Source organism: Carassius carassius, chromosome 1 (assembly GCF_963082965.1).
Source record: "Carassius carassius chromosome 1, fCarCar2.1, whole genome shotgun sequence".
Lineage (NCBI taxonomy): Eukaryota > Metazoa > Chordata > Actinopteri > Cypriniformes > Cyprinidae > Carassius > Carassius carassius.
Window position 1 is genome coordinate 11,227,228 of NC_081755.1, and position 24,066 is coordinate 11,251,293.

Sequence of the window (24,066 nt, forward strand, 5' to 3'; positions counted from 1 at the left end):
CAAGTCATCTGGTGATTTTTTTTTCATATCTCGATATACATCGCTGCGAAAAAATTATCGCGATGTGAGTTTTTTTTTTCAATATCTGCAGCTCTACTAGTAAGTTTAGTCAAGCTAATAGGCTCAGTAGCTTATGCAGCATGAACACAAACATATAGTCCTCCATTGTTGTTGGTGTTAAATGACATAGCGTTGTCTGACTATGGTCAAGACGTGGGGTGATGACATCATTGTTTTACAAAATATATGGATTGGCAGTACACAAAAACCCAAAGGTGTCATTTTCAGATTTATCCATCTGGGACTTGGTTTAAAAAAAAATAGCATTTTCACTCCCCTGAATGCTGGATCCGTCTGGACGAAACACATATACCATACAAAATATTTACATATACAGCTAAATATGTCTCCGCGTGTAAGGGGCCTTACTGTGATTAGTTTTTGTATGACTGTGTATAACAGATGACTCAATGGAACGCTTCCCACGTACATTGCAGTGATGTGCTTACTCTCCAGGGTGAATCCTCTCATGGGTTTTCAGACTTGATAAATTATTGAATATCTTGTCACAGTGTAAACACCTATAAGGTTTCTCTCCAGTGTGAATCCTCTCGTGTGTTTTCAGATTTGATATATTATTGAAACTCTTGTCACAGTGTGAACACTTGTAAGGTTTCTCTCCAGTGTGAATCCTCTTGTGTGTTTTCAGATTTGATATATTATTGAAACTCTTGTCACAGTGTGAACACTTGTAAGGTTTCTCTCCAGTGTGAATCCTCTCATGTGTTTTCAGACTCGATGAACCACTGAATCTCTTGTCACAGTGTGAACACTTGTAAGGTTTTTCTCCAGCGTGAATCCTCTGATGTGTTTTCAGACTCGATGAACCACTGAATCTCTTGTCACAATGTGAACACTTGTAAGGTTTCTCTCCAGTGTGGATCCTCTCGTGTGTTTTTAGATCTCCAGCTTGACTGAATCTCTTGTCACAGTGTGGACACTTATAAGGTTTCTCTCCAGTGTGGATCATCTCATGTCTTTTCAGACTTAATAAATTATTGAATCTCTTTTCACAGTATGAACACTTATACGGTTTCTCTCCAGTGTGAATCCTCTCATGTGTTTTCAGATCTACTGACTGAATGAATCTCTTGTCACAGTGTGAACACTTGTAAGGTTTCTCTCCAGTGTGAATCCTCTCATGTCTTTTCAGACTTAATAAATTATTGAATCTCTTGTCACAGTGTGAACACTTATACGGTTTCTCTCCAGTGTGAATCCTCTCATGTGTTTTCAGATGCGTTAACCGACTGAATCTCTTGTCACAGTGTGAACACTTGTAAGGTTTCTCTCCAGTGTGGATCCTCTCATGTGTTTTTAGACTTGATGAACGACTGAATCTCTTGTCACAGTGTGAACACTTGTAAGGTTTCTCTCCAGTGTGGATCCTCTCATGTGTTTTCAGATTTTCTGACTGACTAAATCTCTTGTCACAATGTGAACACTTGTAAGGTTTCTTTCCAGTGTGGATCCTCTCATGTGTTTTCAGATTTTCTGACTGACTAAATCTCTTGTTACAATGTGAACACTTGTAAGGTTTCTCTCCAGTGTGGATCCTCTCATGTTTTTTCAGACTTGATGAACGACTGAATCTCCAGTCACAGTGTGAACACTTGTAAGGTTTCTCTCCAGTGTGGATCCTCTCATGTTTTTTCAGAGTTGATGAATCACTGAATCTCTTGTCACAATGTGAACACTTGTACGGTTTCTCTCCAGTGTGGATCCTCTCATGCAGTTTTAAACTGCTCACTGAACTAAAAGTCTTTTCACACCCAAAGCACATGTACTCTCTCACACCATTATGTATTTTCTGATGTTTTTTCAAACTTTGAAGACGCAAAAAACTCTTACCACACAAATTACATGGATGTGGCTTCTCCTTTGCATGAACTTTCAAATGTTTCTTCAGAAGTGAAGCCCATAAAAACATTTTACCGCATTGATCACATGCGTGCTGCTTCTCTCCAGTGTGGATGTTCATGTGATTCTTAAGGTTTGATGATTGTGTGAAACTCTTCCCGCACTGATCGCAAGTGAATGGTTTCTCTCCAGTATGAACTGTCATGTGACGATTAAGATTTGATTTACATTTGAAACTCTTTTCACACTGAGTGCAGGTGAAAGATTTCTTAACTCTTTTTTTCTTTAAATCTTTCTGTTTAGTTTGAAAGCAAATCAAAGGTTTTCCACCAGTTTGGACATGATTTTTCTTCTCAACTTCACCGGATTCTTCATTTTCCTCTTTTTCTTCAATGAATTCTGAAATAAAAGTAAAAATTATTTATTTTTGGTATATTGTTAAAATCTGAGAGAACATCTGCAAATACACAATTTACTTTTCTTACTTTAGCTTTACTGTCTTGTCTACTGTAATGTTACTAAAATGTGTTTTGCTAATTTAATAGGGAGACCCGTTAAACATTTTTAAGCATCATTGTTCTTTTCGGTCAGTTTACCCCCATATTGTGAAAAAAGTTCAATATTTTCCATAATGTAATGATAAAAATTAAACTTTCATATATTTTAGGTTCATTGCACACCAACTGAAATATTTCAGGTCTTTTATTGTTTTAATACTGATGATTTTGGCATACAGCTCATGAAAACCCAAAATTCCTATCTAAAAAAAATAGCATATCATGAAAAGGTTCTCTAAACGAGCTATTAACCTAATCATCTGAATCAACTAATTAACTCTAAACACCTGCAAAAGATTCCTAAGGCTTTTAAAAACTCCCAGCTTGGTTCATTACTCAAAACCGCAATCATGGGTAAGACTGCCGACCTGACTGCTGTCTAGAAGGCCATCATTGACACCCTCAAGCGAGAGGGTAAGACACAGAAAGAAATTTCTGAACAAATAGGCTGTTCCCAGAGTGCTGTATCAAGGCACCTCAGTGGGAAGTCTGTGGGAAGGAAAAAGTGTGGCAAAAAACGCTGCACAACGAGAAGAGGTGACCGGACCCTGAGGGAAATTGTGGAGAAGGACCGATTCCAGACCTTGGGGGACCTGCGGAAGCAGTGGACTGAAACATCCAGAGCCACCGTGCACAGGCGTGTGCAGGAAATGGGCTACAGAGAAGCAGCACTGGACTGTTGCTCAGTGGTCCAAAGTACTTTTTTCGGATGAAAGCAAATTTTGCATGTCATTCGGAAATCAAGGTGCCAGAGTCTGGAGGAAGACTGGGGAGAAGGAAATGCCAAAATGCCTGAAGTCCAGTGTCAAGTACCCACAAAGCCCTTTCACACATACAGACTTTTCCGGAAAATTACCGGTAAATTGCCGTAAAGAGATCACGTGTGAACAGGATCTTTTCAAAAATACCGGTAAATTTGTTCCGGCAATTTACCGGTATGAGAATTTGTAACATTACCAGTAAATTGCCGGAATTCTGCTGTGTGTGAACGCAGAAGGAAAATTACCGGTATGAGCACGTATTAGTTCAGAACGTGGTGACGTAAGACATACTCCGGGCCAATCATAACGATGAAACGCATTCACGCACTGTTTAAGAAAATAAATGTCATCCAACTGACGCGACGGTGAAATTAAAGCGCTTTTCCTTATCCGGGCGGATGAAGAAATTTGTCGTCATCTGAGAGAAACTGTTAGTGATGCAGTAACGTATGATAAAATAACTGTTAACTGTCTCCGAGAGCAATGCATTCACAGGACAAAGTCAGGTCATCAATAAACTGAAACATTGCGTCTTCATATCTAAAAAATAAACAACCATCATAAACGAAGTAGTAGTGGAAGTATTTCTTGTTCCTATTATGACTTTTGTCAATCTATTTGGGAGTCCTGCTACTTCACAAATCATGTAGGCCTACCTCTAAACCAGTGGACCTCAACCCGCGGCCCGTCATGAAATCACATGCGGCCCACCATGCGGAACACAATAAAAAATAATAATAATCGCTTTGTTTTTTTTTTTTGTTTTTTTTTTACTTATTTTAGTTTTAACATAGGGAAAAACACATAGGGTACAAACGAGAAGCCGGAGCAGCGAAGAAGAGTGCTGGACATTCGGCATCAACTTTCGGTTTGCCCCGCAACTGAGGATGTTCAGCCAGTCTTTTTTTCCAATTTTCCCAAAACAGCTTATACTACTGTTTCAGCTATTAAAATAGTTAAGTTTTGTATGTTTGGAGCAGTTTTTGATCGTTAAACAGGCCTATAAGTTTTGTTTTTAAAGCGGCCAGCACAGAGAGAGTTTTTACATAGCCTATGTTTAATCAGTTTAGCCTTCTCAAATCATCACGAATTGTCTAAAATAAAATCTAAAGATATAAAACAGTTCAAGCATGTAACAATGTTTTAACGTTAAACCCAGATACATGTGCGCTATATCGAATATTTTGTGCGGAGAGCACAAAATAAAGCAGGCTTTTTTGGGACATAGGTGCCAGCGCGATCATAATATAAAATAAATAAATATAAAATAAAGAAAACAAATATGCTTTCTGCCGTCTCGTCTTGAACAGGAGAGCTTACAAAAATAAACCGAAACTCAGCAAATACATGGCTCATAGACATGATAAATATATCTATAGAAAGCTTTAAATTACTACTTAACGAAATAATAAAAACAAACAACAAAAAATCTCAATACAATCATAATTCGTTTAGGAGGCGCGTCTAATGAGGAGATGATGAGTCAGGCAACTTCATCCTTGGGACACAGACTCAGAGAACACTAGTTTATTAGTAAACAATTCAGATGTATTTTTACTATTTCCCACTGTCACATTCATGGTAATTTTTCCGGTGCTTTGGGACATCTTTTGGACTCAATTTGAACGCAGAACTGTTTATCTGCGCTGATAGACTATTTTATATGAATTTGGATCAGCATAGGCTACATTTGTGAACGCACCTTTTCTGCAATGTCGCGCGTCTTACAGGCTGCAAATAACAATCGCAACTTCATTGTGCTATCAATCCTTTCAAGCCGATTTTCACTAAATTGGTCAGCTCCCGACAGCATCGGGTGTTTTATTAATGGTGAGTATAATTATTCAAACCAGTCGCCTATTATGATGTCTTTGTAACAAAAGCAGTTGCATGAATACTAAAGTTTGAAACAAAAAATGAAACCATCAACAGAAATACTGAATACATAATACCCTCCATGTTTAAAAATACAAGCGCAGCTGTTTAGAGATTAATGACGTTTAATTTAATTTCGTTTTTCAGCACGACCTGGCACCTGCTCACAGAGCAGAAAAACTACTGGTAAATGGTTTACTGACCATGGTATTACTGTGCTCAATTGGCCTGCCAACTCTCCTGACCTGAACCCCATAGAGAATCTGTGGGATATTGTGAAGAAAAAGTTGAGAGACACAAGACCCAACACTCTGGATGAGCTTAAGGCCACTATCGAAGCATCCTCACCTCAGCAGTGCCACAGGCTGATTGCCTCCATGCCACGCCGCATTGAAGCAGTCATTTCTGCAAAAGGATTCCCGACCAAGTATTGAGTGCATAACTGAACACAATTATTTGAAGGTTGACTTTTTTTGTATTAAAAACACTTTTCTTTTATTGGTCGGATGAAATATGCTAATTTTTTGACACAGACATTTTGGGTTTTCATGAGCTGTATGCCAAAATCATCAGTATTAAAACAATAAAAGACCTGAAATATTTCAGTTGGTGTGCAATGAATCTAAAATATATGAAAGTTTAATTTTTATCATTATATTATGGAAAATAACAACTTTATCACAATATGCAAATTTTTTGAGAAGGACCTATATATATATATATATATATATATAGATTAGGGGTGCAACAGTACGTGTATTTGTACCGGACCGTTCGGTACAGGGCTTTCCGTACAGTGCACGTGTGCACCGAATGACCGAATGCAATATTTTGTGTGCGGAACATAGATAAATTTTCATGTTTTTACACGAACATATGAGGGGGCGGAAGTCTCCGCGTTCAGCGCAAATCCCGCCCTGCAGCTGATTCTAAAGTTCTCAAAAGGCATCACGCGAGTGTGAACAATGAACATCACTACAAACGCAGCTCCCGTCGGCATTTAAACAGACCAGACGAAATCTGAGCAGGTCTAAAAACTGAAACTGTTGATGCGGCACATTACACTTTGGAAAAATTATATATTCCGTATATTTTAAATATGAGCAGGCCTACAAGCTGGGACTGGTAATGCTGCACTGTAATCATAGTTATTTGTTTATAATTTTTATTATGTTTTATTATGTGATACTGGTTTGAGACTGAGAGTATTTTATTTCTTATTTTTTATACATCTTATTAAAAAGTGTTTAAAAAAAGTGTAAACAAATTGTTAAAAAAATAGTTTATAGTAATAAACAACTTGCAGTTTAATGTTTGCAGTTCTTTCCCTTACTGTACCGAAAATGAACCAAACCGTGACTTTAAAACCGAGGTACGTACCGAACCGTGATTTTTACGTACCGTTACACCCCTAATATATATATATTATATATACACACACACACACACATATATATGTGGCGATATATAAAAAATATATATATTGGTATCTTGATTTTGTCAAAATTTGTATGATATTTCGATATATACCGTATTTTCTGGACTATATAAGTCACACTTTTTTTATAGTTTGGCTGGTCCTGGGACTTATAGTCAGGTGCGACTTATCAAAATTAATTTGACATGAACCAAGAGAAATTAACTAAGAGACATAAACCAAAAGAAGACAGTACCGTCTACAGCCGCGAGAGGGCGTTCTGTGCTGCTTAGTGCTCCTGTAGTCCCTCTCGTGGCTGTAAACGGTAATGTTTTCTCTTGGTTCTAAACAAATGTGACATAGTTCAGTGCGACTTATATATGTTTTTTTCCTCATCATGACGTATTTTTGGACTGATGCGACTTATACTCAGGTGCGACTTATAGTCCGAAAAATACGGTACCTGAAAATATATTTTCATTTTCATTTAAATAAAAAAACTCTATACTTACTGGTTTTTATAAAATGAACAAACATACATATATATATATATATATATATATATATATATATATATATATATATATATATATATATATAAAACTCAATCTTTTAATTGTGATGATTTTGACTCACATAGAACAAAAACCCACCAATTCAAAATTCATTCATCGCAACAAATTTGAATACTTCAAAAAAACATTTACACATTTTTAGTGAATTGTTGACCTTCTGGAAAGTACATTCATTTACTGTACATGTACTCAATACTCGGTAGGAACTCCTTTTGCTTTAATTACTCCCTCAATTCGGCATGGCATGGAGAAGATCAGTTTGTGGCACTGCTGAGGTGGTCTGGAAGCCCAGGATTCTTTGACAGTGGCCTTCAGCTCATATGCATTATTTGTTCTCGTTTCTTATTTCCTCTTGACTATACCTCACAGATTCTCTCTGGGGTTCAGGTCTGGTGAGTTTCCTTGCCAGTCAAGCACACCAATACCATGGTCATTTAACCAACTTTTGGCATTGTGGAAAGGTGCCAATTCTGCTGGAAATGAAATCAGGATCTTCAAAAAGCTGGTCAGCAGAAGGACACATGAAGTGCTCCATAATTTCCTGGTAAACAGGTGCAGTGACTTTGGTTTTCAAAAAAACACAATGGACCAACACCAGCAGATGACGTATGTAATAATGTATACAACTTGCACTACAAAAATAAACAACAAAAATTAGGTTGTTCATTGACAACATGACATTTAAAAAAAGATATTGAAAAAATAAATGTACCCATTTTTTACCACCGTTTTCTCTTGGCTAATGAAGTAGACAGACTTCAGTTTGGGACAGCCTTCGTCGCGCTGCTGTGATGCATTCGCACCTCAAATGCACACTTCGGAGTCCATGCACTTAAGTTTGGGACACAGCAATTGTCTATATGACATTTTCATGTAAGCAGAAAATCGCTGTGGAGAGATATGTTTGGTTTCCGCCATCCGAGTGTGCAAAGGGTTGCCAGATTACACTGGCAACCCCAAGCATGAAAGCTAGTGAAGACTTGCTAGCAATGCAAAATACTGCAAATGCAAAAGATAAATGTTTCAAGATAAATAACAAGCCAGCCAATATCGTGATGATTATTTTTAATTAATCGTGAACTGTGGATATCTTTCTCTTTCTCTATCTATCTCTCTATATAAATATATATAAATATATATATATATATATATATATATATATATATGAGGCGCCGTTTGTAAAGCCGCTCATGCTGAAAATAACAGCAACATTTTGTCACATTTAGCTTCAAGCAATATTTATATTTAACTATTTAAAATATCTCTAAGTTGACCAATATTGTTGTAAATGTGCTAAAAAGTGACTGTCAAAAATTCATACCAGTTTTTTAAACATCGTTTGAAGCTAATTGTGACAAAATATTGCTGTTATTTTCAGCGTGAGCTGCTTTACAAACGGCGCCCTATATATATATATATATATATATATATATATATATATATATATATATATATATATATATATATATATATATATATATATATATAGGTAGAGAGAGAGAGAGAGAGAGAGAGACAGACGTGTGTCCTGAGCCTCATCAAGAGAAAGCTACAAAAGCCACCGCGTCACACACACTGGTGAGACATGTCTCCAGAAGACACTGCGATAACTGATACTCTTCCTTTCTTCCAGAGAGCAGTGTGTGACGGGCCAGCCCCAACATGTGAGCACAGCACAGTCACCCTGCACTCGAAAGCACAGAGTACAGACAGCAGAGCACCAGCGCACCTCACCTGGACACGTTGACACAAATATTGATTTCAATAAATTCACCCTCCGGGGCCTTTATTGAATTCCCCTTGTCATGTGATTCTTCACCTCATTACACTGATGGAGAATGCGGGCATAATTTGGGAAGAATCACCCACAAGCAAAACCCCCCAGCATTGAGTCTGCCCTGATCTAAGACTGTCCTTTACTTTACCATTGTTGATTTCCCCCCTTTCCTTTTTTGTTTCTTGCAGGCGGCTGCTCCTCCCTAGCAATGGAGGATTTTTTAAAATGTCTCATGTATATCATGTTTTTTTTTCAAACTTATACTGGTTTTCCGGTTAGACTTTTTTTTTTCATGCATAATCAGGTGTACAATGCATTTTCTGCTGGTTGATATTGCAAGACGTGCTTGGGATGTTTGGTCGACGTTGGATTTTTGGAAACCAAAAAACCTCCAAACAACAGACCAGGCTCCTCTTTTTGGCTGTAACGCCTGTTTCACACAATCTGCCTGCCGTGCATATGCAGTCCGCAGCACGGACTCAGTGCTTTCACACAGGATGCGTTTGCAGTTCGCTACTGATCCATGTCTGTTTAGTCCACAAACACAACATTTGTTCATTGTTTTGATTTCATATTTTGTAAAAATATATATATATTTATTTCAGCATTGTAAGTCTTATCACAGAACAGTAACAAGCTTTCATATAGACATTAGTTTAAACTCAAATATAAACAACACATTATTCATGCATTTTACTTCTAGGTTTGTATAATAAGCTGCTCAAGCAACCGATAAAACATTTAAACACAATAATTAGCTCTTTTATATTTAAAATTAAAACACCACAGACAGAAACAGTCTCGTGCATTTTGCATTTAAATCTTTATCCCAAGCAGTCCCATGGGTCTTAATGAACTTTGTTTTTCTGCTTCCATAAAATGAATATATATATTGTTTTCCTTGTTTATCTAAAAGTGCTCTTTTTCTTGTTTTAAACCTAGCCAAAAACCTATGTGACTGTGTTCCCAAGTCAATCCATGTTCATTTTTCCTGGGAACAATGCGCTTTCACTTTTATTCAGCACCTGCAGCACAGCAAAAATAGACTCAGTACGTTAACAATCGCTGCACTGCTGGTGGGGCTTTTGCCCATTTGCGCGGCTCAGTTGTTCCATATATAAGATAAGGCCTGGCTGCCAGCCCGTGCCCAAGAAGCCGAACTCAACCTCCTAGCACATAATTGGCTTCTCACCGGGGCTCCCGTCGCTGCCCAGGTGGCGGAGCGAGTAATAATAGATCACCTGCTGCGAGCCCTTCCTCGTCCACTTCGGCTGGCGGCAGGCATGTGGAACCCACACACTGTCGGCGATCTTGTGGAGGCCATCGAGTTGGCGTCCATCATGAGCCACCAACGGGGGCACCGCGGATGAAAGTTAATGGATAACACTTTCAACCCCTGCTGGATTCCCAGCCTCTCTTGCCCATCACCTGCATACATGGAGACTCACGACAGGTCCCCATCTCGGCTGCCCCAAGCACCTGGCTCATCGAAGTGGGAGTCGTGAGGGATCTCCCTGTGCCTGTGCTGCTCGGGAAAGACTGGCCGGGATTCGACCAGCTGCTAGCCACCGCCCACTCAGCCTGCTGGGAACCGGCAAAACCGAAAGTCGACCCGAGGGCCTTGGCGGTGTCCCGCCTTGCTAGCCTCAGACAGTGCCAGAGATGGTGAGCCCCACTCCCAAAGTACTAACCTTTACTTTGATGTGTTTGATGTGTGTTGGGAGGGGGGGCGTTTGCAAAGGAACAACACAGGAATGATTTTCTTACACCCCTAGTGCATGTGGACCATATTTATGTGAATACAGACAAGTGTAGACATTTTGAGACTTGTTTTGGCCATTTTAGATGTTAAGTGTTCCACTCGGACCTCGCGCAGACAACATCCCGTCAGAAGCAGATTGAGTTCTGTTTGGCGGCTTTACTTTACTTTTTTTATTTTATATATTTTATTAAAAAGTATTTTTAAAAAATGTAAACAAATTGTTTAAAAAAGTTTATAGTAATAAACAACCTGCAGTTTAATGTTTGCATTTCTTTCCCATACTGTACCGAAAATGAAACAAACCGTGACTTTAAAACCAAAGTACGTACTGAACCATGATTTTTGCGTACCGTTACACCGATAACTGCCACAGTGAGCATTTGTATGGAATTTGGCAAATAAGATTTGACAAATAAAATCAGCCACAAATGCAGAAAAAAATATATAAAGGAATGAGACCTAATGCGCGAGCGCGCACACACACACACACACACACACACACACACACACACACAAAGACACTTACACTCACACAGAGATAAACACACATGCTCTCTCTCCCTCTCTCACTCTTTCTCTATCTCTCTCTCTCTCACACACACACACACGGCCACAGAGTATGATTGCCATAGAGACGATTTTCAAATTAGGCAAAGTAATCAGCCATACATGCAGAACATGTGTGTGTGTGTGTGGCCTAATCCATGCACACATGTTCAGAGAGAGCATGAGAAAGATCAAACAGAGATTAAAGACAACTGACGTTTTCCACTTTGAGAAAGTTTATGTTGAGATGTAAGAGCTTTATCTGTGTTTTGAAAACAAAGAAATAGTTACCAGTGAAAGGTATAAAAGAGTGCCTTTGGTATCCTGCACATGGATCAATCTGTGCTGGCAGCATGGCAAAGAGGTACACACTTGTTGAGACCCTGGACTTTCTGCTGGATTCCAGTGAAAATTAAGAAAACCCAGAAGACCCTGAACCTGAGGACTGCAATTCCCCTGAGGAGGAGGAGGATAACCAGGAATCAGAGGATGTCTGTGAGGAGGCAGATGGAGACCACACCCTGATTTCTAAAAATGGGCAAATAACCTAGTCTACCATTCCACCTGCACAAGTTGACACCTGGACCAACAAGTTGACACCTGGACCAATTAGGTATGCGTGTTCTCGTGTAGAGGACAAATTCCACTTTTTTATTATTTTTTCCTGCAAGCATCCAAAGCGTCTTGGTGGAGACGACGAATGTAGAAGGAAGGCTTGTATATGGTGGTGACTGGAGGGATGTGGACTGGACCGATATGGAGGCCTATATTGGTCTGCTCATTCTTGCAGGAGTTTATCGCTCCAACAACGAGACCCTGGCAAGTTTGTGGGAGGCTCAAACTGGGCGTGTAATTTTTGGTGCTGTCATGCCACTGAAAAGATTTAACATTTTGTCTAGAGTCATCCGATTCGATGACAGGACCACAAGACCTGCCCAACGAGAAAATGACAAGCTGGCACCAATTCGGGAGCTGTGGAACTCATGGGTTGAGCGTCTTCCCACGATGCTTAACCCTGGAGTGTTTGGTGGCCTTCCGAGGCCGATGCGTTTTCAAACAGTATATGCCTAGTAAGCCAACAAAATATGGAATTAACTTCTGGGCAGCATGTGACGCCAAGACAAGCATGCATGCAAGTGTACACCGCCAAGCCTTGTGATTGACCACCTGAGAGAAATCAGGGCATATGTGTGGACCTTGATTTGACTCCAGGAACACACAGTTACATGTGACAATTTCTTCACTTCCTATGCCCTTGGCCAGGAGCTCCTGAAAAGGAAAATGACCATGGTCGGCACAGTTTGCCAAAACAAACCGGTACTCCCATTAGCACTTCTCACAATGAGAGACAGAGCTGTGTTTTCATCTTTTCTTGCGTTCACGGAGACACACAGTCTTGTCTCATATTGCCCCAAAAGGCATAAAAATGTGCTGCTCATGAGCACCTGTCATAAGGATGCCAAAATCAGTGACTGGGAGGACAGGAAGCCAGAGGTCATCTTGGACTACAATCGCTGTAAAGGCGGAGTTGACAACCTTGACAAGGTATTTACAAATTTTATGATTTGAAGCATTATTTTGATCATTTCAAAGTTGGTGATAGAGTGAGTGGGTATTTCTTTTGCCAGCAGTTATACTAATTTCTCTGTGTATGTTTGCAATATTGCAGATGGTTGCAAGCTACAGCTGCAAGCGTAAGACTAATTGTTGTCCTATGGTTGTCTTCTCTAGGGTTGTGTTCCTGTAGCTCAATTGGTAGAGCATTGCACTATTAAGCGCAAGGTTGGGGGTTTGATTCCCCAGGAACACATGACAGGTAAAAATTGATAGCCTGAGTGCACTGTAAGTCCCTTTGGATAAAAGTGTCTGTTAAATGCATAAATTTAATTTAATTTCTCTACCATCCTTGATGTCACGGCCATAAATGCCTTTGTTTTGTGGAGAGAAGTCAATCCACATCATGGGAGAGAGGGAAGACCACAAAAGGAGGATCTTTCTAGAGCAGCTGGGGATAAAGCTCTGGTGTCCCCTCTCATGGAGCGACTACAACACCTGCCTCGTGCACCAGAATCTGCAGCAATCCTAAAGAGACAGTGGGATTCCTCCAACGCTCCAGGGCCCTCTACTGAACCTCAACATTTTCACTAACCTCCAGATGGCAGAATTCTACACCTAACACCTAGATCAATATCCAGAAACAATTTAAATTAAATTTAGATAATCATTTAAGGGATTTTTTTTTTCATTAAAAAATGATATTTCACATGCAAGCTAATGGTGTAGTTGCAGATTTTTGTGGTAAATGGGTACAAAAGTACTTTAAATCTCCCAAAACACAGCATTAATGCATAGATGAGAAGTAAACAAAAAATATACATATTTTTATTATTGAATATTTATATATTTTCTACAGTTATGCCTTCAATTTAGGGGTCACACTGACCCCCAAGACAAGATTAATAAACAGAAAACCAGCACAATTTGAGGGATAATATTCACTCCGATACGTGTGCACTGATACCAGAAACACGCTCCGCCTTCACTCTGTGCATTAAGTATTTCAGTATGTTTGAAATGTTATGTTCATAACGTAGCCTATAAAATAAAAAATAAAAATAACAGGAGAGTTTTAAAGTGGCTTAGGCTATTGTGTGTAAACTTTTTTCCCAATCACATGCCAAACTAATAACATTGTAAGCATTAAATCTTTAATTGCTGCTTTCTACTGCGCAAATTTCGTTTGTTTGGAAAATAACAGTACATTTTTGTCAGTTACTTTATACAGATCGATGAATTTCTTCAAGATTTCAATAAGAAATCAGAAATCAGATAACCTACTGATAATGTAGTTGCACTGTAAGATTACATTTGTTTGAATGCATTATTGCTAAAGCGATTGCTTGTGAATGTGCTGTATCTGTTCAAATCATGCTTTAACCCGAAAATAATCAGTAAAAGCAACAGACAAACTCTTATAGCCTGTAACATCCCACTCGACTATTGCAGTCTTTGTAACTGTCTGATCAAGCTATAGCTACGTATGTTTAACATGAATTCTTGCTGAATATGCAGTTATATTACGGGCTGTTGGCATGAATTGTACTCGTGATGGAGGCTCTTGGAGCGAGTGAAAACCATAACGCTCAGACTCTTAATATCCTCTCCTCGCTCCAGTCAGAGTCACACAGCTCCGCTCATCCTCTGCTTGGCAGCGTGTCTCTGTCAGACTCGCGGGGAAGGTTGAGCCCACTCTGAACTACGGGAGTCTGAGTGTTGGTGGATGTTAAAAAGAAAACCGATTTTCATTCAAACAAACTGATGTACATTACAAATTCGAGTTAATCGATAAAATCGATTTATCACCCAGCCCTACTTGCTTTCATATAATTTTTTTTTTAATGCAGCTGCATTTAAATGCAGGTGTGTAACATATGTGCAAGATTTGCACTGCATGCGTGATGGTAGATGCGCAGGTTTTATTCTTATTTGTTTTATCTTTTTTACAAATCTTGTTTGGTTTTATTCTGAATAATTGCATGTAAAAAATAATTAATTAATATTCATATTCAAGTCTTTGTGCAAAAATTATTAATGCACATTAATGACGGGACGCATTAATATTCAACAATCTGTGAATGCTGCATTTCTATCGTCGGAGAGAGCCAGCACTGTAATTTCATTTTGCAGCCGCCAAGAAAACATTTGTTTATTAATAAATAATTAAAATGTTTCATTTTTCACAATTATTAGGCTACTTCTGCATGTGCTTTGTGGCAAACTTAATGCATGTGCTTGAGCGCGGAATATATTAAGATTTGATTATGTAAATTTAATATAAACTTCTGATTAGTTGAATATAACAAATGAACCACTAGAACGAGAAAAAGCTTACATGGGGGCAGACAATTTTTAGCCTATAACCCAAACAACAGTCCTATATAAACCTGTTTAGCAAGTTTGAAAGCCTCATAAGACACTGTCCATATGAAAGAGCAAGAGATTCACACCTTTATCTCAACCCCCACAAGCCATACATAACTACACCCAAAAAACCCAACCCCCTCCAGCTGAACTGAACTCAGTCTGTTTGTTGGCTGTGAGGAACGGTGTGTTGTCATGGTACTGGGCTGAAACATGACTGAACCTAACAGCACTACTCTTTGTTTTCATTATTTTCTCGCTGCCCATATTATTATTTTCACAAGACCATAATGATAATAACTATCAATTAATAATTAATCAGTATTTTATGAAAATCATTGTTATTTGTGATCGTGGGTGTTTGCGGAAGGCTTTTAGGTAGAGTTGTTCCGATTCCGATACTAGTATCGGAAATATCACCGATACCACAACAAATTCTGGCATCGGCGAGTACATGAACCCATATACCGATCAGATACCATTTTCTTAAACAAGACCTAGTTATGACCGCTAGCTTTGCCTAACCGCTGCACGGTTCTTCTTCGCTGCTCAGAATGCATTGCAAACACAGGAAGTTGTGCTGTTTTGCCACAAGCAACCCCTGTTTTAGAGCAGCGAAGAAGAAATGAAAACGCGTTAGCAGCACTGATCTATGATTGGATCGCTCATCGCATTCTAAACTGCCAACAGACAGTGAAGCCACTTCTATATTATAGATCAGTGGTTAGCAGTATGTCCGCTGTTTAGCAGTATTTCAGACTGGACTATTTAAATACTATTTAAATATTACTCCTGCAAATTCTACATCTCTGTGGGTGACGCTCGCTGTTTTGTAGTCTCTGCCGTGTGTCACTATATGAGGACACGAACGCATAAAACGTAACTTCATGAGAATTTACCGTTTCGTTTGAGAAAACGGTCACATCATAAACAAAGACACTCAAAGATCTTCATGGCAACCCATCAAAGTTTAATAACAATAGCATGTTCAGTTAGTGTACTGTTTGAGTGCATGCATCACTCCGGGATATTGGTTTGTTTTAACTCAGAGGGAGTGTCAGCCACATTAAAAAAGTGAACAGCTTAAGTCATTTGTGGATTAATGCGTATTAGAGATGCGAATAGTTTAAAACGATTCAGTTCGATTTGGTGAACTGAATGATTCGTTCGCGAACTGGATATCCAGACTGCTTTGATTTGAACTCTCTCACAACAGACCCGGAAGAGAAGACAATGCTGAATAAAGTCGTCGTTTTTGCCATTTTTGGACCAAAATGTATTTTCGATGCTTCAAAAAATTCCAACGGACCCTCTGATGTCACATGGACTACTTTGATGATGTTTTTCTTACCTTTCTGGACATAGACAGTATACCGTACACACAGTTTCAATGGAGGGACTGAGAGCTCTCGGACTAAATCTAAAATATTTTAAACTGTGTTCCGAAGATAAAAGGAGGTCTTACATGTTTGGAACAGCATATGGGTGAGTTATTAATGACATAATTTTCATTTTTTGAAGAAACTAACCCTTTAACAGAGCAAATTAAATCTGCGTGCGAGTCAGTGATGCGCGTGTTGATCCAAAATGAGCGGGTGCCTGCAGTTATGAGTCATTCAAAAATATTTTTAATGATATTCGGTTCGCGGTCGCATTTTTTAAATACATAGGCCTACACTTTATTGGCTGAATAACTGGCATGAAGATCACGCATGAGCTCAGTCTGCACGTAGAGATGGAGGCGGCAAAGAAGACTGCATGGGGAGCAACAGCGCTGTTTTTGTTAAAATATGATTTTGACGACCATTAAGTTTTGTTTTATAGAAAACTCTTTTTAAAAGATTTTTGTTTTGTATAAATTGTATCTTAATTTTGATCAATGTTTTATCAATCAGTTGCCCATATTTAATAAATAAGAAGCAAATATATAGCCTAGCACAGTGGTTCCCAAACTTTTCCATTCTACGACCCACCTAGACAAGTGTAATCTATTTCACGACCCACCAAAATATATATATATAAAAAAATAAGAAAACGATTGACATTACTTTAAGCCTAATCTTAAAAGTTTGATGACAGAAATTAAGTATTTAATAAAAATAACAAATTTTCACTACTAATATTTCAGTTTTAATTTTTGTTTACAGACGTTAAAATATGTAGTGTCCATAAAAATGTGAAGCAGGCTCACTCTAGTGAACTGTAATCTGCGCTGCTGTGTTTTGTTGCAGAAAATGCATTCATGATCTTCCGTTTGTGTCGGCGAGAACGGAGCACAATCCAACACTTATTTAGAAAAGCATGAGAAGCAAAGCAGAGCTATCTAACACAGTTTTGAGATTAAAATAATTGTGAAATTGGTAAAAAATTATAATAAACAGATGTGTCCCATTTTAAATAATAATAAAAAAATATATATTTATTTTTGTGATGGTTAAATAAATGTTCAGCAATATCTTCAAAAGACTTCTGAACTTTGGCAAATTTTTCTCTAAACAGAGATGATACATCAAGGAAATATTGCGAACTTTTGTACATTTTGTTATGTGGAAATGTTTAAATCTTGTAGTGTTACAATTAATCCTGCATTTGTGCCCTGCTTATGGAATTACATTTGTTTCAATAATAATGAACGAAACTTTATAAAACTGAACGTAACTTTTTCAGAAACTATCAAAAATATGCCATTACAAAAGAAGAAAAACACTATGAAAATGAAAAAAAAATTAACTCAGTCGCACAAATTTAACAGGCTCTTCAAATATGCTTCATTCTTTGTTAATGTTTTTCAAAGATTCGTTTTCGCTAATCGTGGATTCTGAATTCATTGCTACAGATTTCGCTTACGTTTCGCAGTTTTTCGTTTGGTGTTTTGACACAAACATCTCATGGGGGCGGTGTTAACAGTGATCTACTCTGATTGGATAGTGAGCTTTTGATGGACAGGTGCTCTCTGACCGGGAAGTACAGACGCCACCCAGTGGCCTCTCTCGTCCTTCACTGTCGTCGCTCCTCTTTTGTATACTTCCTATCTCCTCCGGGGTTCTCGAGACCGGTGAGTGTTGCAGGTGTCGCTCATTTCCCAATCACTCCACGGCTCTCGGCCCCGCCCCACTCGTCACATTCGTGCAGCCCTAGACTGAACTGTGTGAGTGTGTGTGTGTGTTTTTATTGAAACGCAAATTTAGCTGCAGCCAAGTGACTTTGTGCGACCCACCTTGTTCCATTCTGTGACCCACAAGTGGGTCGCGACCCACAGTTTGAAAACCCCTGGCCTAGCAGACAATGTAATAAGGCGCCGGCACGATCACTTATATGTGAATTAAACTCAGCGTGTGCCTCACAGTTTTGAGAAATATAGGCTATATATTACAGATAGCTTGAAATGTCTCCTTTTAAACGAAAAATATTCAAACCAAAATAAATGGGCTACTCTCTGATGATGTAATCCATATACGTTCCTAAGGCCCAATGACGCTACGATGAGCATTTACTGCTTTTTAAAAATGCGGGTCGGGTACAATATTTAATTGTTATTTTTTTGCAGTCCGAGTTGCGGGCGGGTTAGTTTAAAAACGTCGGTTGGGTGCAGGTTATTAATACATTGACCCGCGCATCACTGGTGCGAGTGGATAGATTCGTGCTTGCGCATTATTTGCACTCTCGTTGCTGCTTCCGAACCGCTTACAAATAACTTACTGTATACGTACTGCAGATGCGTACAGTGACCCTTGGGCAATAAATATATTGGGCAAAACATATAACACCTAAGGCACCGCTACAGTAAGCTAGAGATAAAGCTCTCATTGGTTTTCTTTTGGAAATATGTTTAAAATTTATACTGAATGCATTTATGACTGTAAAGCATGTCTGTTTGTGTCAAAATTGATGAAAAAATCGTGATAGTTTTTTTTGTCCATATCGCACAGCCCTACTGTAGATGGACTATGTGTGAAACAGGTGTAACGTAACACCAGAGCTAGGGCTGTGCAAAAAATCGAATGCAATTTTCATGCACATCAGTAAAGACGCTCCTGTAATTAGAAGTATATCTCCAGCACGTGCGTTCAGATCATGGTTGCCAGGTTTTCACAACAAATCCTGCCCAGTTGTTTCTCAAAACTAGTTCAAAACTAGCCCAATCGCGTTTCCAGGAAGTTCCCTGATAAAAAAAAATTGCTTTCCGGGATTAAAATTTAAGTTTTATGGCATGGTTGCCTTGGTAAAGTTCGCATTTTAGGGGGCTAAATATCACGTTATTTGTATTGGGGTCGCTTCGACCCGCGGACATTAAAAACAACCACAGACTTTGGTTGGCATTTACTACACAGAGCCGTAATTCACTGACAATCTACACAAAATCAATTTTAAAATCGGTGGCGATTCTTTGTCGATTTTGAAAGCCATTTTGTGTTAGTTGTCGCTAGACTACGGCTCGGTGTAGTAACTGCCGCTCCACCTGAACCCGTGTTGCCAAGTCTGAGATTGTTTTTCATGTCCGCGATTTGAAGCAACCCCAATACCAATAACGTGATATTTAGCGCCTAAAATGCGAATTTTACCAAGACAACCATGCCAAAAAACAAAACGTATATTTTAACCCCGGGAAGAAATTTTTTTTATCGTGGAACCTTCTGGAAACGCGATTGTACTAGTTTTGGACTAGTTTTGAGAAGCAACTGGGCAGGATTTCTTGTGAAAACCTGGCAACCTTGATCTGAACACACGTGCTGGAGATATACTTCTAATTACAGGAGCATCTTTACTGATGAGATGTGCATGAAAATCGCATTCTGGTATGTTAAAAAAAAGCCTTAGATTACAGTCTCAATGACTAAACAATTGCACATCAAAAGTATATATTTTTTAATGATCAACAAACATTGATCAACATCTGATTTTAAACATTTAGCACTTTTATTTTCTTCCAGTTGAAGCTGGTTTTAACAGTCTGTGTGTGTACTGTAAATAAATTATAATACTAAAGTTAAAGTATTTGCAGAAGTAGTCCCACACTTTGCTGCTACAGCATTCACCTCTTTCAGCCATCTGTAGGCAGAAAGAGAGACCGAGAAAGAATAAGCATGTGTATTAATAATATCACCATGTATCATTACTCATGTCATCATTAGACTTATAATAAACAGGGATCTCCTACATAGGCAAAAATTAGAAAAATATATATATATTTTTTTTTTATTTGTCAAGCAATAGGTATTGTCTATTACCTACTTATATTTAACAATATTATTACAACATTTTCCTGTTATGTCTCTAAAGCTGCTTTGAAACAATCTGTAAAAAAAAAAGAAAAAAGCGCTTGTTCAGCTCACATTTATTTACATGTCCCCTCTGACGCACCTACTGTAGTTACTGTAACTACACTATATTTGCTCTCAGACACATTCACAACGGACCCGTATATCTTCTCTTCTCTTTGTGCAGTCTGAATCAAAACATCGTCATGCGCTGGCGAACGTAAAGTTAGCCTACTGTTACCAGAAGATTACGGAATCAATTCGAAGTTGAAGGGTTAACGTTAGTGTCATGAACACACCGCTGACAATATTGAGAAGAACCACCTTCAAACAAGTTAACAGCAAGCATTTAAGGGGCCTGCTAAAAAGGAAGCTATATTAACGTTAGAATAACTTAACAGTTGTTGTTTTTTCGAGGCACGCTGTACATAACTTCTAGTCATTGACTACACGCGCGCCCGGCCACAGTTACGCGGTCTTTATGTGGGAAACACTGCAGATATATTTCGAATAAGTTAAACGCTAACATTATAGTTTGACCTCTTATTAACGTTCGCGCTCTTCCAGTGATAAACATGGTATTAGCTCTGTGGCTAATCTAATATAGCAATGCATTAGCGGGTGTAAGTAATGTTACAGAATATTTAGAAGTGATAATGATAGGACCGTTAGCTAGAACTACCACACTGTTTTTATATACAGTGTATGAACTAAATCATTTCACATGATGATCGACAGACTCACCGTCAAAACAGTACATCTCCCATGGCTTGGCTGATCGCTTTCTTCTCTAGTGGATTTCTGGCGCTGTTGTCAACTGAGGAGTTGCAGAGCTCCCTCTGGTGGGCAAACTGTGCAACACTCATAACATGAGTGAAGCATGAGACTCTGTTTCTCATGTTTCATCGGTTGTTATAAACGCAGATGCCGATTTAAATGCAATAAGCTCATATCGGCCGGCCGATATATCGGTCGGGCTCTAATGAGAATATCGCGTTGTCCTGTAGCAGCAATTAAATGTGTTGGACAACAACTCCTCATTCTCGGTCTCTTTCATTTCCTGGATTTAACGAGTTATCTGAGTCAAAGCGGACAACTTCGGCAACTACAACAATTACTCTAATCCTCCTGCATGCGGTGTGTGTGTGAAATGCGGTGCTGAAGTGAAATAGCTGGGCAGTTTGATAGCCGTATTATAATAAGCTGCCTAATAAAAAAAAATTATAGTTATTATTATAATCTAATACATCAATAAGAAAATTATACTATCATCTATCGGCACAAACCTACTACATTAGGCCTTTATTCATCCCTCGGAACCATGTGAGGCACTTTTTATTACATATGCGCATGCTTTATTTGACTACTTTTGGACTAAATACACCCTCCTATTCCAATTCTAATGCTTGGAAGAGCCAGGATAATTATTTATATAAATCAGATTGGATTAATCTGAAATAAATCAGTCATATACACCTAAAGGATTCTTGAGAGTGAGTAAAACATGGCCTAATTTAAATTTTTGGGTGAACTAACCCTTTAATATCTTTCTTGCGGTGAACACAAAAGAAAAAAAGATATTTTGAAAAATGTGGGTAACCAAACAGTAGCTGGTGCACATTTGATAGTAGAAAAAATACTGTTCAACTGTCTGGTAATACACATTATTCAAAATAACATTTATCATAACATCAGAATATTGTTATGTTTTGTGAACAAATGTTCTCTATTTCAGCGAGTTAAAAAATTCTCACTAAACATAAATGTTGTTTTTTCAAAAACACAAACATGTAGGCAACATCCATTCTGCACAGCATATTATTGATACACGGATTGTGCCGATTACAGTGTTATCACAAGTTATTAATAGGTTTATATATATATATATATATACACACACACACACACACACTTCTACAAAGAAATTCTCCAGTGCTCAAAAATACCCAGAAAAAAAGCTCTATAAGCCTAATGTACCACAAAGAGTCATTAAAGATGAAATGAAAAATAAACACCAACCTCCTTGTTCCTCGTGTTTTATTCTCAAAGTTTCTGCTTCCTCGTGTTTTATTGTGCAGGTTTCTGGTTCCTCGTGTTTTATTTCTGCTTCCTCGTGTTTTATTGTGAAAGTTTCTGGTTCCTCGTGTTTTATTCTCCAGGTTTCTGGTTCCTCGTGTTTTATTCTCCAGGTTTCTGGTTCCTTGTGTTTTATTTCTGGTTCCTCGTGTTTTATTTCTGTTTCCTCTTGTTTTATTGTGCTGGTTTCTGGTTCACTCGTGTTCTCTTCTCTCTCCTCTTTCACAAACTCCATCTTCACAGCAGCAGATCTCAGTTCAGATGATAAACTCCTCCAGATATTCCTGCTCGCTTCAAGACTCAGTCGCGAATATGAAGAAGAGAATATTACAGGTATTTACTGAACTGATTCAAAAACAGTATTTTTTTTTTTTAAACATGTCATACCGACAGAACAACAGAGAGCGCGATGAAACTGAACTTCTTCCTCTGAGGTTTAATTTGTCAAACAAACGGATGTTTTAAGCGCCTCCCGCTGGACTGGAGCGAAGCGACGGGACCATAGACATATATATAACTAGACGCCCCATTGGCCGCTCTGAGCCGTTGCTGCGATACGTCAACGCGTCCGCCATATTAGTGAGGGCAGAACTGCCTTAAAAATACATGGAAGTAAACGGGGAGCTGCGTTTTTTTCTGAATAAAAACACGATAACGTTCACATTTATCAACCGATTTCAGGTTTGTGATCTACGTGCAGTTAAAAAAAAGACTTTGCCTCCAGTTATTTAGTTAGGTTTGGAAAATTATTAATTTTAAGGAATTGTGAAAGCTCACATTTGTCTCACTTGTTGATTTCGTTGATTATTTTCGGTTTACAATTCTAGTGTTAATTTAGTATAACTGTGACATATGCATGTAATGTAATTTGAATGTACATTCAATTAAATGTAGTTGTTTTATTGCTTTCTCTGTGTTCAATCCCAACATTTTCTTTCTTTCTTGTGTCTCAGGTCAAAACACAGCTCGTTCCCTTTGAAATACTGGGGGAAAAAAATCGATATAATACATTTTTAAACACGAATAATGTGCTATTACTGAGAAAATTCAATAAAACATGTACATACAAATCAAAAAGTGTCACACTTGTAATCTGCTTTTCATTTGATAGCACTCCATAGTCTACAAATAAACTCCACAACAAATAATAACACATGTAACTGATTAGCCTTCATGGATCAAGTGAAAATGAAAATATTATGCACTGATACAGTGCACAGTAAAAATATAGTAAAAGTGATGTTATATTAAAAAGTATATGTAGTACAACTTGAAGTAAAGTGAATAATATGAAAAGCGAGTACAATAACATACGTGATATAATAGATTTATAATAGCACATATTATATGTATAATATGAATAATACCATAATAACAGAACAACAATAGATTAATAATAGCAAGAAGAATATGTAATGTCAAGGGTGGAATAATACAGAATAGACAAAATGAAGAATAAATTAATAGTTAATTATAGAGTAAAATAAATAATTGTGAAATGTAATTTTAAAATACTATTTGTGTAATAATTATTAAACAAATTAAGACACAACTAATGACAGAACACAAAAAATTGTGGACATGAGTTCCAAATGGTTTTTAATTAATGAGCTCCTTAAGT

At 38.1% G+C, this 24,066-nt stretch overlaps 1 protein-coding gene across 1 annotated transcript; it reads right to left on the bottom strand.

Annotated features, from left to right (window-relative positions):
* Positions 1 to 315: 315 nt before the first annotated feature.
* Positions 316 to 22,940, bottom strand: LOC132146876 (zinc finger protein 271-like). Its single transcript, XM_059557057.1, has 2 exons — positions 22,389 to 22,940; positions 316 to 2,319 (listed from the first exon to the last, which is right to left on the bottom strand). Exons 1-2 carry the CDS (start codon positions 22,678 to 22,680, stop codon positions 506 to 508), a joined length of 2,106 nt encoding a protein of 701 aa, XP_059413040.1. The 5' UTR covers positions 22,681 to 22,940; the 3' UTR covers positions 316 to 505.
* Between the last annotated feature and the right edge of the window lie 1,126 nt (positions 22,941 to 24,066).